The sequence below is a fragment of the Carassius auratus genome, chromosome 21 (assembly GCF_003368295.1).
Source record: "Carassius auratus strain Wakin chromosome 21, ASM336829v1, whole genome shotgun sequence".
NCBI classification, from domain to species: Eukaryota; Metazoa; Chordata; class Actinopteri; order Cypriniformes; family Cyprinidae; genus Carassius; species Carassius auratus.
Genome location: NC_039263.1, coordinates 17,071,990 through 17,089,725, shown reverse-complemented (window position 1 = coordinate 17,089,725; position 17,736 = coordinate 17,071,990). Strand labels below are relative to the sequence as shown.

The window sequence follows — 17,736 nt, the reverse complement described above, 5'->3', positions numbered from 1 at the left end:
GTATCGAGCATACAGAAGTAATGCTTGACATGTTTACCAATTCAATTGCAATGACCCATATTTGATGCTGTATTTTTGTTTTTGATGGTTTGAGAGCATCTTTAATGATGAATCAAAATGAGCAAATTTATGTCAAAAAAAGATGAATCTTTCTTTGCAAGTAGATCACATGAATTTGTGTCAAACTCAAAAAGTCTGGGCCCCCACTGTCAGATATGACACATGGATTAAGATCAATTTTGCTAATGCCTGATCCTTCACTGCTTACACCTTTATGATATGTGAACCCGAAGCAGCAGCTTTTGTATAATAAAAAGCTTGTCAAATTCATTAAGTGCACTAAAACACACCTTCGTAGTATTTACTTTAACACTATCGTACTTCATCAAATTGAAAAATAATTTAGTATATTAACATAATTAGACTCACATCACAACTGATGTTTTACGACGTTTCATAGACAACCATTGAAGGAGAGACTTAAGAAGGAAGTCAGGTGACAGGTCAGCTGAGAACTGATGAATGGTATCAAGGCCACTGGAATTAGTTTTCTCTTTGAACGCATGTCCCAGCAGCGGAGATACTGAGTAACGGGACATTGCTCAGTAAAACACAGCCATGACAGCACTTGATGTAAATAAGTATGAAGGACAATTGTGCATTACCTGTCAACTTAAGTGAAGGAAAAAAAATAACAAACTATAAAACAATAAGTTTATTCCCAATCTTTCTACCTTCTGACCACACTGTACTCTGCCATCTAGCTTACCAGAAGCTATATTTTGTGGCGCACTAAAGTCTGCCTTCTCACATTTAGCAACCTGGGGTGCGTTTCCAAAAGCATCATTAGCTAACTATGGTTGTTAATTCCAATGAACTGTATTAGTAATGACAGAACATGCAACCATAGTTCTTTTGGGAAATGCACTCCTGAACGGTTACTTACAGCTGTACGTATAATGGCTTGTTTTTTTTCGGTATTCAGTAAAAGGTGACGACAAATCAAACATTATTACAGTTACAATAAGAGAAAAACATATCTTGCAGTTTCAACATACATACAGTATTCAATTGATTCCTTGATGGACCTTATCATGGACCTGCTTGATATTAAATAGAAGCTGATCACCTGAGCAAATACATTAAAACATATCCAGTACAAGTAATTTATAGATGAGGCAAATATCTTGGATCTGGACGATTGGATGGAAAAACTAATTATTAAAAAATAAAATGTTCCTGTAGAAAATGTAGGCCTGCATTGTGATAAACTGAAACCGATTACCATCCAATTAAATAGCTTAAACACTGACCCAAAGGAAACACAGTGGAACAGTAATACTAATTGTAGGCAAGATTCAATGGTTAGCAAATGGTCTTGTGGCTTGGTGATAGCATATAATGCATTGATAGCGTTATCCCACTCACTCTCGATCAGATCCTTACAGATCCTAAGAGTGAGATTGATCTCCCCCGTGTGACTGCCTTGCCCTCTGCCTCTGTCTTTTCTTCTAGCAGACGGAGCAGGTCTTGGACCCTGATCCTGATCCACCGTTGATGCTGGAATTTGCAACTGTAGAGAAACCGCACAGAAACAAACACATAGAATCCGAATTTAAGAAATGCATTATATCATACAATATATGGCTGACAAGATGTGGATGCTTTCTTATAATTGGCTATTTTAGTTCAGATCTGGGCTTTTTGATGGCTAATCAAGTTCCTTGTAGATTAATGAACTGCCTTTCAAATGTCTGGGGTCAATAGGTTTTTAAACTTTTATTCTGCTGGAAGAATAAATTAAATAGATCGACGTGACAGTAAAGTAATTTATAATGTTACAATAAAATCTGACTTCAAATAAATGTTGTTCATCTGAACTTTATAAAAGAATCTAGATATTTTAAGCTAAGCTGTTTTCGACATTGATGATAAAATAAAATAAAAATGTTTCTTGAACAGCAAATCAGCACATTAGAATGGATTCTGAAAGATCATGTGACATTAAGTAATGGCTGCTGAAATTCTTTTTTTCTATCACAGAAATAAATGACATTTTAAAATAGAATTTTACTGTATTTTTGATTAAATATTCAAAGCAGCCTTGGTGTGCATTAGAAGCTTTCAAAAACATAAAAAAACTTAACAACCCCAAACTTTTGATTAGTAGTTTATATCGATATGTTAAATGTCAACCTGAAAATTAGCTATACACGAGGGTCTGATTGTGGGTTCTTTGAATTTAGTACAAATACAGTGAACAAAGGATATAGATGAATAAAAGCGTAAACAAAAGACTACAATTCAAACCATTTTTGGCAGCTGCTTCCTGTCTGGCCATAGCTGCCTCCTCCATAGCCTTTAATTTTGCCTCATATTCCTCCTGCCTCTCTTTCCAATGCTTTCGGTTGTTCAGAATGCCATCATACATTGGCTGGATCTCTGGGTGAAAACGAGAGAATTCCTGTGAAAAACAAAGAGGGAACAGTTGCTAATTAATCTTGATGGCCAAAACATTCTCATTTTGTTTTTAACATTGATTTCTTGAAGCAAAAATGATGATTCATAAAGGTTCACCTTGTAAACAAAAGTACAGACAAAGTCGATAAAACCACACTGAAGCTTTGGCAGCTCTGCAGCTTTGTTCCTGTCCATCATGGGCTAGATTAAAAGACAGATACCACAGGAGCTTTTTAGATTATTCTCTTTTTCAAGATAGGCACTTTCTTAGCAGCACAACCAGCAATATTAAATTCAGGCACTTACGATAGGTTGTTGCTCAAGAACAGTCCTCTCAAGATCACCCTGCTCCCAGAATTCAGCAGCCACAGAGAGGGCGACCTAAGATGGGAGAAATGACACTTAGTACATCGCTGAGAAACAAAAGAGTCATTCTTTATTTGACATCTCTTACCTTGCTCTGAACCTCCCATGGTTTTGCGATAGCTGAGAGGTCACACGCTGTCATCATCATGGCCCTGGTCAATTATTAAAAGTATAAAAACATTTTTTAAAGAGATGCGTTATGTTAAAATGCCATCGTCGTTATAAATGGACACACTTACATTACAATTTCTTTCCTTGTTGTTTCAAGAGACATGAAGTCCACCCATTTCTTCTGTTCTTCATACGTCTCAGAGAGATCGACAATTTTCTGGAACATCGTTCTCTTTCTTAGAGGTAGAATTAAGAAGTTGAAATCTTTTGTCTCATTTGAGGCTTACACTTTAAATGAACAACCATGGTCACTCTAAAACTGTCACTTTACAAAAAACAGCTAAATGATTCTTCTGTTTGAAACAACATAGTGACAAATAAATAATGTATTTTCATTACGATATGATTTATAATAGAAACTCACTTAAAGTACAAGGCAAGATCAGTTGCAATGATGGCAATGTCAATGAGGTGGAAGACATGCTCTGTTTGTCTTCTGTTGAGGTTTTGGAAGATGTTTAACGACTAAGAAAAAAAAATATGTTAGGATCAAAAATCTAATTAATGTAAAGGCTTACATTCTGGATAGTTTCCTCATACCTCGTCGGCTAGCAAAAACTTGCCAAATTCCAAGTGATGCCTCTCTAGAATGGAGGATCCGTGCAGCTTGGCCAGAGGATTTTGGGACCTAATCACAAAATGTGATGATGATTATTAATAGAATCAATAATAGTACAAGTACTAGTAGAAATAGTAGAAGTATTTACTGACTTCACTTGGTAGAGATTATTTGTGCCTCTGTGGTCGATATCATGCAGGAACCCGGCAGTGATCATGGCCATAACCTCCAAATCCGTGTAATACCGCTTTAGTTTGCCTGTCTGACTCCATAAAAAAGAAATAAAAGAAAATCATTCTCATTATGATTTTATCATTTTTTAGTATGTGTATATAAAAAGTTTCATGAACAACAAAGATGCAAAAATCAGCTTGTTTGACACTAGATCAAACTAACTTTTTGGGAAACAATCCTTTTGTTTGAAATTCTGTTTTATACTTTACTTTTATACTTAAATCAAGAATAAACATTTAGTTTGGACCCTAAACAAGTACATCTATAGCTTGAGCAGTACAGCATAATGCTAACACCAATTTCATGCTTTGAACTCCCAGGGAATAAAATATATATACAAAAAAAAAGCTTAAATAAAATAGAAGTGCTCCCAAATGAAATAATGATAATAATAATTGAAGGGAGAGCTGAGCAGGTCATACCGTTAGTAAAGTGAACATGGTTTGGCCGACATTGAAGCCATGGCGCCAGTTGTGGTAGGTGATTTTTCTGTAGCCTTTGCTGACCGAGTACATGAATCTCACCAAAACCTAATTAGAAGATAGCAGCCGATTTGATGGGATTTCATGATAGCTCATGACAGAAATCAGGTGCCTCCATCATTATAAACAAGCATTACCTCCTGAGGGACCTGAAACTTTTTAACCACTCCAACTTCATAGTACATCTGGATCCCACACGTTACAAGATCCAGTTCAGTGCAGTCGAAGTCTGAAAAATGGAACGCGTAGATCTCAAACTTTTTCGGGCCAGGCAGCTCTTTTTTCTGCATGAAAAATGATAAAACAAAAGTCAGCCAGCGCACAACTTTTTGAGAACAAATCAATGCAGAAGAAAAAATATGAATCGTTTGAAAAATGCAGCAATAGCTGAAACACCATAACTTAAACATTCATTCATATACATATTTGAAAACATCTGTAATGTTTCTACTAATGGATTCCTATTACTGTTTTTATCTTATCTCTCTGAGAAGTTTAGCATCAAGCTGTGATTTCAAACATCTTTAATTAAGAAGCAGTTCAGTGTACCAGAATCTCCAAAAGCTCTTCCTCCTCACAGTCTCTGGGCTCTCTGTCAAAATATTCTCTTGTTTTCTAGAATAGAAATACCAAAGAAAATGAAAATAAATAGTTATATAATAAAATAATGAAATAAAATGTGCAACTTAAAAGTATAGTCTTACAAGGATGTTTTGAATCTCATCATCTCGACATTTGACATGGTACAGCACCATGTCCTGGGCAATGTCCTTCCTGTTCTCCAGCTTGTTCATTTTGTCATATGTGTCTGTGTTGAGGACCGACCAGCCCAGAAACTGTGTCAAAGCCTGTCAAGACAGCAAGCCATTATTCCCCAAGTCAACAAGTGATTGGTTTTTGTATTTATCTGTAAATGATCGTTCTCTTTAATGCTAGGAATCAATCTATCAGTTGTACCTCCATGAGTTGTTCATCATGGTCATCAAATGGTTTGCCATCCTTCCTGTTGTAGAAAGTTGCAACGCCAACAATTTCTTCTTTTTTGTTGACAATTGGCAGGGACAGCACATTCTTGATGGTCCATCCACTGTCATCCAGAGCTTCCGTCTACAGAAACCCAAAGTGCTATTACTACAAGTCAAGGGAACCTCGACCATTAAACATGTTTTAGCCAGTAAAATAAATAATAATAAATACCTGAAATTTGAACATTTCATCAGCTGCTGCATTCATGATGTTGCAAATCTTGAATACACAACAGAAATCAATGAATGAATATGTAAATGCATACATAACATTTCAAAAATCAACCATAGTTCATTCCCAAAGTAAAAAAGGAGTCACTTACAAATCCACTCTCTGCTACATATGTAGGTAATCCACTAACCAAAGCCCAATGATCTGCAGGGGGAGATCTGTGTAAAAGAAAATTGTGATTTTTATAATGCTATCTTTTATAATGCACACATTGGCTATAATACATTGGTTACTAGGAAAAAAAATAGGAGAACTTACGGTATGACCTTGATGTCCTCTTTTCCGTGCAAAATATAATCAATTACTTTGTAGAAAATAATTTCCTAAGTAAAAGATTTAGATAAATTGATTTAGATAAAGGTGTAGTTCTCCCAAAAAAAAATTAAATAAAAAAGAATATTCTACCAACATTTATCATTCCAAATCTAACTTTCATTCAGAAAAAAATTAAGCTGCTCTGTTATATTTAACAAACGTGAATGGTGACCACAGATTTCACTGTTTGGAATATAAGCTCCAAACTGGGACACAAGAAAGTCAAATGGATTTGCAATGACATAAGAAATGTTAAAGCAATTTTGATTTTGGGGTAATTTGATCTGTGCTTACCCTTCCATCAGGAGTTACAGGGCCAGAATAAGGTGGCTGCTCTCCCATCAACACTGGCCAAATATCAAAGAACTCCTGCAAGAGAACAAAACCTCCGAGTCAGTCTTAGAGAGGGACATTACAGCCCCTAAATTAAGTATGACGTCTCTGTTCCTTCCGGCAATTATAGTGATCGACGTACCTTTTCCTTGGTCATGTCCAGTAGGCCCACAGAGTACCTGTCACAGTTGAGATAGGCTCGTACAGTGTACAAAGCTTTGTGAAACTGTCGTTCAATGTCTGTGAGCTCTTCAAACACCTTGTTAGCTGACCACAGCAGCAGCTACGCATGAGATAAGACAAATGCATTTAAAATTGACCTTTTTCTATTCAGTTTTATAATTTTGTCACCTATTATGCAGACTTACCTGTCCTTTTCGTGTTTCACAGTTATGAAGGTAGCTCAGATGAAAAATCTTCAGGTTCAGAGAGCCAACTTTCAGATACTTTAAAAAAAGCTTTAAAAAATAGACAAGTTTTAAGAAAATAACTTGATGCCATACCTTTATTGTCTCTTTAAATGCCAAGTATGTCTTTACTGTTCCATTTTAACATTTTCTAAAAACATCTAACTCTTATTGTGAATACTAGTGTTGAAAACCAACACACTTCAAATAATTGGCAATTAAAATGTGCTCAAATAAGTTTTGAACTACTTTTACAGTTTATTTATTGTTTTCTTATTTTAAATTGAACTTGTAAAGCTATTTTACTGGGTTTGAGGCCAATGTAGACTGTATTAATAATAGTGGTGGCCAGAAACAGCAAACAGACACTTACATCCTCATCTTCGTCTGTGAAATGGGGTCCAGTAGTCTTGTTGACTGCCATGATGACAGCTACAACATCCTTTCCATTCATGATGGGTGTGGCCAACATGTTACGTGTGGTGTATTCAGTTAGTTCATCAACGAATGAGCTGAAGTGACTGTCCTACAGTGAAAGCGAAGTCAGTTTTGTCACATACAGTATACACTTGTCCCTACACACTAGTCTTTTTATCACTTACTAACAACTGATATTTGGTTTGTAGAGTCAGGCTGAAAGAAATTATTTATTAGTTTATTTCTTAATTTAGATACAAATTGTATTCTTTTGATGTTAAGCACAATATCTCATCACAGATTAAATACATGCGGTACATAAGAAAATAACTTTTAAAATCAATTCTAAAGACATATTTATAATTCACTGTTAACTGTTATTATTGCTAATGGAAAGATAACATATGGATATAATAAAGATGAAAAATACCTTTTTAGTAACACTTAACAAAAAGGGTCCTTTAGCTATCATTTATGCATTAACTAACATTTAGTCCGAATGAGAAATACATTTGTTAATTTATTTATTAATCTGTTAGTTAATAAAAACTATGAACTGTAAGTTAGTGTTAGTGCAAGTCCATTAAATAATATTAACAGATACAACTTTTGATTTTAATAATTAATTAGTGTAATAAGTGTAATAAATGCTTTACACTTATGTTGGTTACACTTTATTTTATGGTGTCCTTGTTACAGTGTAATACTACATTTAAGTACTGAGTAATATTAAATAACTACATGCATTTACTTTATGGTTAGGACAAGGATGAGGGTTTGGTTTAGGATTAGTTGCATGCAATTATGCATCATTAATTGTTTTTATTATAATACATACATGCAACTTTTGTAACAAGGGCACCATAAAATTGAGTGTTACCATTTTTTATTGTTAGTTCATGTAAACTAACTATTTTACAAGTGATTAAAAAAATAATCTTCTGTAATTCAACTACTGAGAGAAGATTTGGTCACTATGTAAATGCCACAGGTGAAATAATCCTTCATGTTGCACATGGATCATGGTATATTGAAATAAATAGATTATGTAAAGAGGAATTTGCCAAGCCTTGAATATGACTTCACCTGCAGTCTAATAATGCATAATAGCGTGACTCTCTCATGATCAGTGTAAAATATGTTTTAAAAGCAATGTGTACCTGTGTAACATCCTTAACATTGATGGGTTTTTTGGTTTGAGCCACATATCCTACTATACCAATGTCCAGCGGGAAGACGATCTCAGAGTCTGGAGGCACCACGCAGTCGTCGAGCACAGAATTTTCATTAACATTGAAGAGACGTGTAGCCAGCTCAGCGATGCCGTTTCTCTGTCGATACATGAACAGGCTACATCGATCGGCATGGATCAGAGCGCTCACCCTCTTCAGAATCTTAAAAATCACCTTCTCCATATTGATGTTCTCCTGCATGTCTGTAATGAGATCGTAGAATACTGCTCCCTCTTCTACCGAGCATATGTCCTTAAAACTGTCCATATCCACTTTAGACTCCGGTATTCGCATGATCGAGGCCACGGCACCAGGTTTGAGCTTTTTGTCAAAATAGCTCCTGGCAAAATCTGGATTTCCATCCAGGAACTTCTCCACGTCTTCCTTTTTGACACTCATCTTGGGATCTTCTGCCTCTTTCCCAGTACTGGCAGGTGATGGCCAAGGAATGAGAGTTCAAATTAGGTTTCAAGACAAAAACGGAATATTTACAGCATATGATCCCTCAAATAGTTGAGAAAACGAGGAATCTTGAGATGAGACGCCTGCCACAGCAGGGGCAACCCGTGTCCAATCTAACTGTCATCAGCAAGGTGTTTTCCTGATATTGTTGAAGGTGAATCAGGATCTGCTCTAGTGAAACTGATCAGGTGACCTGTATCAAAGCCTGAGCCCAGAGCTGAAACCGAACAATGTCTTCCTCTGAATGCTCTTGGCGTCCTGGGAAAGAGAAGACATGCTCTTAATGACAGTTTTATAGGAAAAGCTATACGATCATAAAGTATATGAGTGCTAATGCACAACCATTAGCTGTGTTCCTCTATGTCTCCTCTCCCAGAAGCCTGGCCTTTGCGCTACAAGCTCTTTAAGTTCTTATTAAAAACACACTCCTCATTACTAAGCCCTATTTAAACCAGGCCACTAGCTGATTATCTCAGCACCAGTTGTCTTCTTACTCAGTGTGACTGCAACCACGAGAGCAGTGAAAGGGCTTTCCTAAAAAAATGGAAAAGAGCTAATATACGGTATATGTGAATATCAGTCAAGAATGACCAGAGATATTAACAGTGAATGCCTGAACTGCTTTAAATTAAAAAAAATAAAAGAAAATAAAAGAAAAAGCAAAACTAAACTAATATAATAAAAAAAAAGAAAATGCAAAAAATAAAATGATATAAAATGCAAAAATAAAATAAGCATCTGTAACTATTCTTAAAAAGAGTCAACAACTCTGAATTTTATTACAATTATATTAAAATTACTGCCATTTTGTATAGCAGTAACATGTTACAAACAGTACAAACAGAGTACATTATAGTGGCATAAAAAAACTAACAGAAGAATTATGAAAAAATAAATAAAATGCTACAATATAAAAAAGTTATGCTGCTTGGCTGGAAACCTTGGTTCTGCTCCTGAGCTACACATTCTTTATCAAATTTTATATGTACATATAAAATAACAAAATAAAATGAAGTTACATAGCAAAACAAAACATTATTTATCAATTGTGTTAATAATTAATCAATCAGATTTCTGCATCAAACTCAAGTTTTTATCTGAAAGAGACTGTTTGATGCTGGATTTCAGGTACATTTGGTGCATTCTAACTACTCCTAATAAAAATGACTGAGGAATATATGTGCCTACATGGAATAATGATAAAGAGTCTTATCATAAAATGCCTATAATCCTTTTGTTTAGGTAAAGTTTATTTCTATATAAAGGCCTCGTATCCATCTTAAGCAAAAGGTCATGAGGATAATCGGCATATTAATAGCTCCATACGTGCACAAAACAATCAGAGCTTTTGCTGCTGAGGGAAAGTCCTGTGTGCATCTGTGAGTGTTGATCTATCTCGATTGTTTTGGTAAACGCTGCTGTTTAGAAGCTGTACATTATTAATTGTCAAATGTATGCAGCTGTCAGTGAGTTGCCAATAGTGTCTCTGGAGTTGGAGTTCAGATGGAATGGGAATCAACTCCCAGGGTGCGAACCTCAGCCTCTATATTAGCACATCCTTAACCAAACAGGATATCACCAACCATTGTATTGATAAGAATAACTGATTCCTATGCACAAATTACAATAATGAGTTCACGTTTGTTTAAAGATTTACATGATAATATGTAAGACATTTTTATTATTTTCTATTCGTGAAAAAAAAAAAAAACATTTTGTGGGTGACTTCTTGATCCACGAAAAAGCAATAATCAGAATCAAAACCAGCCCTAGTGATTTTTTTGTTTTGTCGATTTTGTTTTGTTGCTACAGTTCTTTTGTTACTGTGCCACCTAGTGATAGGAATGAGTAATTGTTTAGAATAATCATGATTAACTGCATTCAAAACAAAAGTTTGTTTATTAAGTAAATACACACAACTATTTTTTTAACTGTGTACATGTGTGTGTATTTATATATATATATATATATATATATATATATACACACACATAGTATGTAAACATAAACTTTTATTTTGTATTAGTCATGATTCATAGCTAGGGGTAAGTAAAATACAAAAGTGAACCTTTTGAAAAGGTTCCGCTGCAGTGACAACTTTTGTACCTTTTTACATAAGAGTGTGCTGATCAGTAAGATGCTACACATTAACCAAATGAAAATGAAAACAAATTAATTTTCAAACTGTAAAATAAAAGACCTCAAGGTTTTATATGATAATTCAAATGTTTTTTTGGTTTTTTTTGAATAGTCTAAATGCTTTTGTCACTGCCTACAAAAACCACAAGGGTGCAGCAGACCACAGTTTCACTCATTTGTCTGAACTCATGTGAACTTATTGATCTCACTTGCAAATAATCTTGCAATCTGCACAGTTTGACTGAACTCAATTGATCTTGACTATTTTATACTGCAGTCCTTGGACTGACTGATGGAAAGGGTTGCTGGGTCTCTAATAGTTGAAAACCATTGGGGTGGGGGGGTTAATTTGCTAAATTGACTGTGTTGGGGAGCTTTGTTCAAGAACACTATCCGGGCAGGCATTTAGAAATCTTACACATCTTACACACACAAAAAATTATAATAAATAAAAAAGAATAGAACATATATTTCAGCAAAGTTTTGGCCAAGCTGATCATTTAAAGGTCTTACAAATTCATGCATCAAAAACATATGTTTTATAGGGTTAAATACACATTCTTTGAACTGAGCATATAACAATTGATGTGATTCCAGAAAACAAGCTCAATCTACTGCATCAGTCAATGGGAACATGTGCATGGTCAGCACTGGTGTATGAACTCATACTAAGGAATGCCTTTGTTTGAATAGTTTCATAGGTTGGCCAAGAACAAACCTTGGGGCATGTGAGGGATTAGGATCAGGGTTTATGTGGTGAAGTCCACGTGAACGACAAACAAAACAAGAGGCCCATAGGTGCATTTCTGCTGGTGCTGAAGCTTAAGGAAACAGCAAGGTGTGAAAATATCCACCGAGGAATAAATGTATGTGAATAATTTTAATGAAAAGAGTGGTGTTTGCTATTAAATTAATATGACAATGTTTTTTGACAAAACGTTTAACGAAGTTATAGTTAGAAGCAACTGTTAAAGCTGAATAGTGCAAACACATTCTAATACATTATAGTACAAAGGATACACAACCTAACAAAATAAAATGTTTTCATTATTTACTTAGTCTCATGTTGATTCAACCTGAATGATTTTATTTTTTCTGCAGGACACAAAACATGATATTTGGAAGAATAACTTTTTTTTTTTTTTTTTTTTTAACAACATTTATTGGAGCCCAATTATTTCAACTGTATAGCCCAAAAAACCTAATGAGACATTTCTCAAAATATCTTCTTTTTTGTCCCACAGAATAAAGAAAATCATACAGTTTTGGGACAACATGAATGTGATTAAATTATCGCAGAATTGTCATTCATTCATTCAACTTTTTTGCAGTTCTTAAACCCATTTAAAAGTAAATGCACTCCACTGCATAAGAATAACAACCTGGGATAGACTATAAAAAATATTGGGTTTTCTTTGTCATCTGTTTACATGGTATATATAACTGAGAGCTTGAGAAGCTGTGGCTTAAAAAAAGAATCGATGGTCTTAAAAAAGAAGTGTACTAATCTCTGTGGAGTACACCCACAAATATATACTACTAAACGCTGCCTGGAGTGCCAAGAGAGGCCAGCCAGGTTAGCCATATCTCATCTTCAGACACATCTTAAATAAATGGAATAGGACTGGAACTATGGCAACACTATTATTGTTACTCAAGACAGGAACTAATCATGCATTGTGTAATGGAACTTATCAAGTATACTGGCAACTGTATGGATACATATGATGCTGAATCACCCCACCTGAGAGCAAAGTTCTTTGAGGTCGCAATAGCATTGAGCCAGGAGATCTCAGTACTGTAACGTGACATTACCCGTGGCCAACCAATCCTAATACTGCTAATTCAGCAAATGTTGGCCACTTATGTTACGGAAATATTCATGGAAACCACTCCCAAGAACAGCTCCGAAAAGTCTTATGGGGACAATCCAGAACAAGTCAGCTCAAAGTAGATACAATGTACATCAATCGTGTTGGACAATAAATGTAATCTTTAAGATCATATGTCTGGCTGAGTTTCTTAAAAACAGAACTAGACAGTTAACAGTGATTCCTGAATTAAATCTCCAAACAAAACTGTGATATAATGGTTATTCAACTCAGATTAATTACCTAAACCTAAAAGAGCTACTAAAAAACTGGCATATCTGATACTGACTGATTTGCATATATATATAACTTATTAAATGAATGCATAAATAAATTTTAAAATCCTGATTAATATCATAGATAATTATTATTATTAATAATAAAATATTTATTTGAAATATGGAGTTGAATAATGAGGTAGACCAGGAGGCTGTACAACACCATAATTAATACATTTGGAATAGATCATGCAATTTTGTACATTGTTTTTATGCAATGATGTCACAGGGTAAAGAAATATTTTATTATCTAGATTTTCATTGCATAATTACTATTCCTGCTTTACATAGCGCACAAATACTGGTATTACAAACAAGGCTCCTCTTAAAACCTTATGAATGTGCAAATGATGTGATCACAACACAAAAAGCTACTAGAAAGAGTCAGGTACATTATTTCATAATAGATTCTCATAATGAATAAAGCTGCTTCCAAAATCATGTCCATCTCATCAAAACAACACAAAGCCTCTAAAAGCCTATTGTCATCAAAATAACACTGGAACATGCACCCTCCTCACTGAAATCAAAAATCACAATCATCCTAACACAACATCTTGTCTTGTTTTGTTGTTTTCAAATTTTCAAACAATTAGTACATCTTGGATTATCTAAAGCTTGTTCAGCTTTGGAAAAACATCTGTAGAGTTTACTGGAGTGGTGTTACATTTAAGTCACTAAATTATATCTAAATGAATCCTCTAGATCTGACATCTATAGGTATCTCTTATAGTAGTTAGTATTGTAACATAATAAGCATTAATTAACATAGAGGACATAAAAGATCTAGATTTTAACTCAGATATGCAAAAATAATTCAAATTAGTTTCCAAATTTCAATTTTGTTTTTCCAAAACAATTCCCAGATGCTTTTGATTCACGGTTAAAGTCTCACTACACTCATTATAGTTGCATAAAGCTTTAATTGTATTTTGGCGAGCATGGGAGGGTTCAACCGAGAAGCCAGATTACAGTGAGGATTTCTTAAACCGGATTAACCATAGATTTAAGAACCTTATTTAGTCACAAGAAGTGAAAATAATCAATAAGCCTGTCTGTAGAGTTGGTATAAAAGCGCCTTTGCTCAGTGTAGACAACAAAGCCTTGTGGAGAACCACAAAGAGAGATCCTACACCCCTGAAGCCTTCCTTTTGTTCACTCCAAACAACAACAAAACAAACAGGTAAGATTTAGTGTTTTCTGTAGGCCCTTAGGGCTACGAGGTTAACTAAACTGCAGTTTATACTGCAATGAAAAAATGATCTGATTAGCACCTTTGGTTTCCTTCTCAGTTGCTCAGAATGGAATATTACAAGTTTGCCCTGCTTGTGGTTTTCCTGTCCTACATTGAGCGCTGCTGGTCTTCCTCCTGCGTTGTGGACAGCTTTACAGTCAAGGACGACTTTGACCCCAAGAGAGTATGTAGTGTGCAGATTAATGATTTGAGAGAGAATAAAAGTTAGCACATTTGCAGTCTTAATATAAAACATACAGGCTGACCTATCCTGGTGTGTTGTATCTTGTAGTATGCAGGCAAGTGGTACGCTCAGCAGAAGAAAGATCCAGAGGGACTCTTCCTCCAGGACAACATCTCTGCCGAATACACCATTGATGATGACGGCACCATGACTGCCTCTTCCAAGGGCCGCGTTACTCTTTTCGGGTTAGTGATGAGTCTGAAAGAATGAGTGTAAAAATGAAGCATTCAATGACATTTGATTCAGGAACCTTAATAAACTTAAATAAGATTGAATAACATTAAATAAGATTGCGATCAACATCACATGCTAATGCTATTTCTGCTTATTCACGTTAACAGAAAATTTTCTCTGAATTTTTAGATTTAGATTAATTTGAGTTCTCTCAAAATTATGAATAAATATTTTTTTCAGTAACATGAATAGAATGTTCCTTCAAAGTTATCTGGTCTCTGGTAATGTTCTCAGAAGGTTAGCACATAAACATTACTTATACTTATTGAATAATTATTTGTGTTAGATGAATGATTTCGGATAATGTTTTCAAAATAATAAAATGGAATTTAATGTTGTCTTTTACATACACATAACCAAGAAATATGTTCTTCAAACATAAAAAAAGGGAAAAACTGGACATTTTGATAGCTCTGAGAAGATAAAGCAAGTTTGAAAACAATGACATCACATGCTAATGCTAATCTTAGCCTACTGCTTAAGGAATCTGGGTTGATTCAGACGAGTTAAACTATATACGATAGTGAGGACATTGTATGCTAATGCTAATCCTGCTCCTTATGAATTCTGTGCTTATCGGACAATTAATTTCAAATATATATTTCAGCAATGACGTCCTATGCTAATGCTAATCCTGCTTTATACAGGCTCTTGATTAATTGAGAAATAATCTAGTGCTGATGTCACATGCTAATGCTAATCCTGCTAACTCTTTACAGATTCTGGGTTGTGTGTGCTGACATGGCTGCCCAGTACAGTGTTCCTGACCCAAGCACTCCTGGCAAGATGTTCATGAACTATCAGGGCTTGGCTAGCTATCTGTCCAGTGGAGGTCAGAAGACACTTATTTTCCCATTATCACATCTGTGCCCATTACTGTCACATGAATCATCTGATTTATGTTTATTCTTCATAAAGGTGACAACTACTGGGTCATTGACACAGACTACGACAACTATGCTATCACCTACGCTTGCCGCACTCTGAAGGATGATGGCACATGCGAGGATGGCTATGCCTTGGTCTTCTCACGTAACCCCCGTGGCCTGCCTCCTGCAATCCAGCGCCTCGTCCGCCAGAAACAAGATGAGATCTGCATGGCTGGCCAGTTCCAGCCAGTCCTGCAGTCTGGTAAGTCCACTGACAGAAGTCAGTCTTTCAATTTAGCTGCAATAAAACAAAAGTAGTCAATAGTGCACATAAAGCTGGAGTTTGAATTTGATTTGTCTGTCTAATCTGATTTTTCACATTTCACAGGGGCTTGCTAAACTGTTAGAGGAAACGAAGAGCATGCTGGCATAAGAAGTGGCATCCAGGGTCATTCCATTTCAGTGCTTTAGAGATGCATATGTGCAGATCATTGAACTTCTTATCTCAAGGGAACCTTGAACGGTGTCAAGTGTTGTGACAATAAATATTTTTAAACAAAACTTACTTTTGGACATTTTTTACAGGGGTGGGTGGTTGTGCATTGTTTTGCATATCATTGACATCATCATTATCACTGACCAGAAGTCTCATTAAGGATTTTTCTGAAGATTATTTGAAATTTTAAATACATTTGAATGGATACACAAATAAATGTCCCATTTGTGTACAAACTGAAAGGGAGATATTATACTCCGTACAAGGACGTTGCTCGTGGGGTGAAATGTGGTATGATTATAGAAGCCCACGGCTGAGATTATTCCACAGTCAAACCAAACATTATTCACACACCAGATATAATTTTTGATATTTTTTTTACCAGTGGTGGAGGGCACTATACTTTATTTATGTATTTAGTATAGCAAAAAAAAAAAAGTAATTGTGACATATAATACCAAAAAGTTCTTCATGCAGTCTACCAGTAAAATTGATTTAAAAAAAAAAATGGGACCAAAAAGTATTCAGACATTTTGACCTGATCAAGTGTTTTTTCTTTAATTCCTAATTCAACCTTTTTACATCACAGACTGAACAAAATTAAGCAGTGCTTGTTAATTGGTCAACAAAGTATTGATAGTTGTGTAATTATTTTCATACTAACAGTTGTCTGAATGTTTGGTTGATTGTAATCCATTACACACCTATATATATATATATATATATATATATATATATATTATATTTGTAACAGAAAAAGATAATTTGTCTTAGCATCAATTACGAAAGGAAAATATATTTACCAATATATTTCTTAAAATGTATTATGATATATTGTAATATATTATTTCCCCTTTTTATTTTCTAATATTTAATATTTTTGAATACATTTAATAATATATTGATGATACATATGTTATATAATATATTGCAAAATATACAAATGATTGCTGCTTTCAATATATTGCAACATTTCCATTTTCCTTTTCTAAAAGTGCCCAATTATAAGATAATCAAACTTGAAGATTTTCACAGTGATTTCATATAAATTAAATAACATGGTCTTTCAATAGATAAAAGGCATAATGTTTTCAATGTTAATTGAGCAGTAACGCACAGTTAATTAACATAAGCATCTCAACAACCTTAAAACATGCAAAGAAAAAAAAGGTGGCCTTAGTAAGTAAAGTATGCACTTATCCAGTTCAATATTACGTTGGGTCATCTGAGGTCTTGCCAATTTAACAATAGGTTAATACTTTTTGAAAACTGTTCTTGTTGCGACTGCTGATAAGTATTCTCATGCCAGCTGGTGTCTTAGAGAAAGAACAGATTGTCTGTCCTGAGCCAAGTCTCTGCTGGAGAAAGTCAGGGTTAAATGACATAAGGGGCTTTTAAAGCCTGACAATGTAAGTAAACAAGATGTAGAAAATTCTAGACTCTAGACTGGAAGTCTGGCACAGTTTTCTGAACTTGTACTTCTAAATAATACTTACAATTAAAAAATAAGATTTAAATAAAATGAAAATGTTAACATTATTTATCCCCTGCATCATCATGAAGCAGCTTCTTTGAAAGTTACTGTAAAATATATAAGAAATTAACATTATTTAAATATGTTATTTAAAAACTGAATGCCTAATTTATGGTCTGTTTGTCACACAAAGCAGTCAAAT

General features: G+C 34.7%; 3 protein-coding genes across 5 annotated transcripts in view; 1 reads left to right on the top strand and 2 right to left on the bottom strand.

Annotated features, from left to right (window-relative positions):
* The window catches only part of LOC113038752 (mitotic-spindle organizing protein 2), a 1,160,083-nt gene that overhangs the window by 629,671 nt on the left and 512,676 nt on the right, over positions 1-17,736 (bottom strand). The window lies entirely within an intron of this gene.
* On the bottom strand, positions 239-14,562 carry pde6b (phosphodiesterase 6B, cGMP-specific, rod, beta). Of its 2 annotated transcripts, none has more exons than XM_026196341.1 (23): positions 14,484-14,562; positions 8,162-8,953; positions 6,958-7,110; positions 6,546-6,635; positions 6,320-6,460; positions 6,139-6,213; positions 5,788-5,852; positions 5,621-5,687; positions 5,470-5,517; positions 5,230-5,379; positions 4,977-5,120; positions 4,822-4,887; positions 4,410-4,556; positions 4,213-4,320; positions 3,709-3,818; positions 3,538-3,625; positions 3,362-3,462; positions 3,066-3,173; positions 2,915-2,978; positions 2,767-2,841; positions 2,578-2,661; positions 2,311-2,464; positions 239-1,573 (listed from the first exon to the last, which is right to left on the bottom strand). In XM_026196341.1, the coding sequence occupies exons 2-23, from the start codon at positions 8,630-8,632 to the stop codon at positions 1,512-1,514; spliced, it is 2,571 nt and encodes an 856-aa protein (XP_026052126.1). In that variant the 5' UTR covers positions 8,633-8,953; positions 14,484-14,562; the 3' UTR covers positions 239-1,511. The 2 variants fall into 2 exon arrangements, with proteins under 2 accessions (XP_026052126.1, XP_026052125.1); XM_026196340.1 differs by lacking the exon at positions 14,484-14,562 and adding an exon at positions 9,038-9,068.
* Positions 14,020-16,125, top strand: rbp4l (retinol binding protein 4, like). The gene is made up of 6 exons (XM_026196396.1): positions 14,020-14,166; positions 14,276-14,401; positions 14,510-14,646; positions 15,415-15,527; positions 15,614-15,826; positions 15,953-16,125. Exons 2-6 carry the CDS (start codon positions 14,285-14,287, stop codon positions 15,961-15,963), a joined length of 591 nt encoding a protein of 196 aa, XP_026052181.1. The 5' UTR covers positions 14,020-14,166; positions 14,276-14,284; the 3' UTR covers positions 15,964-16,125.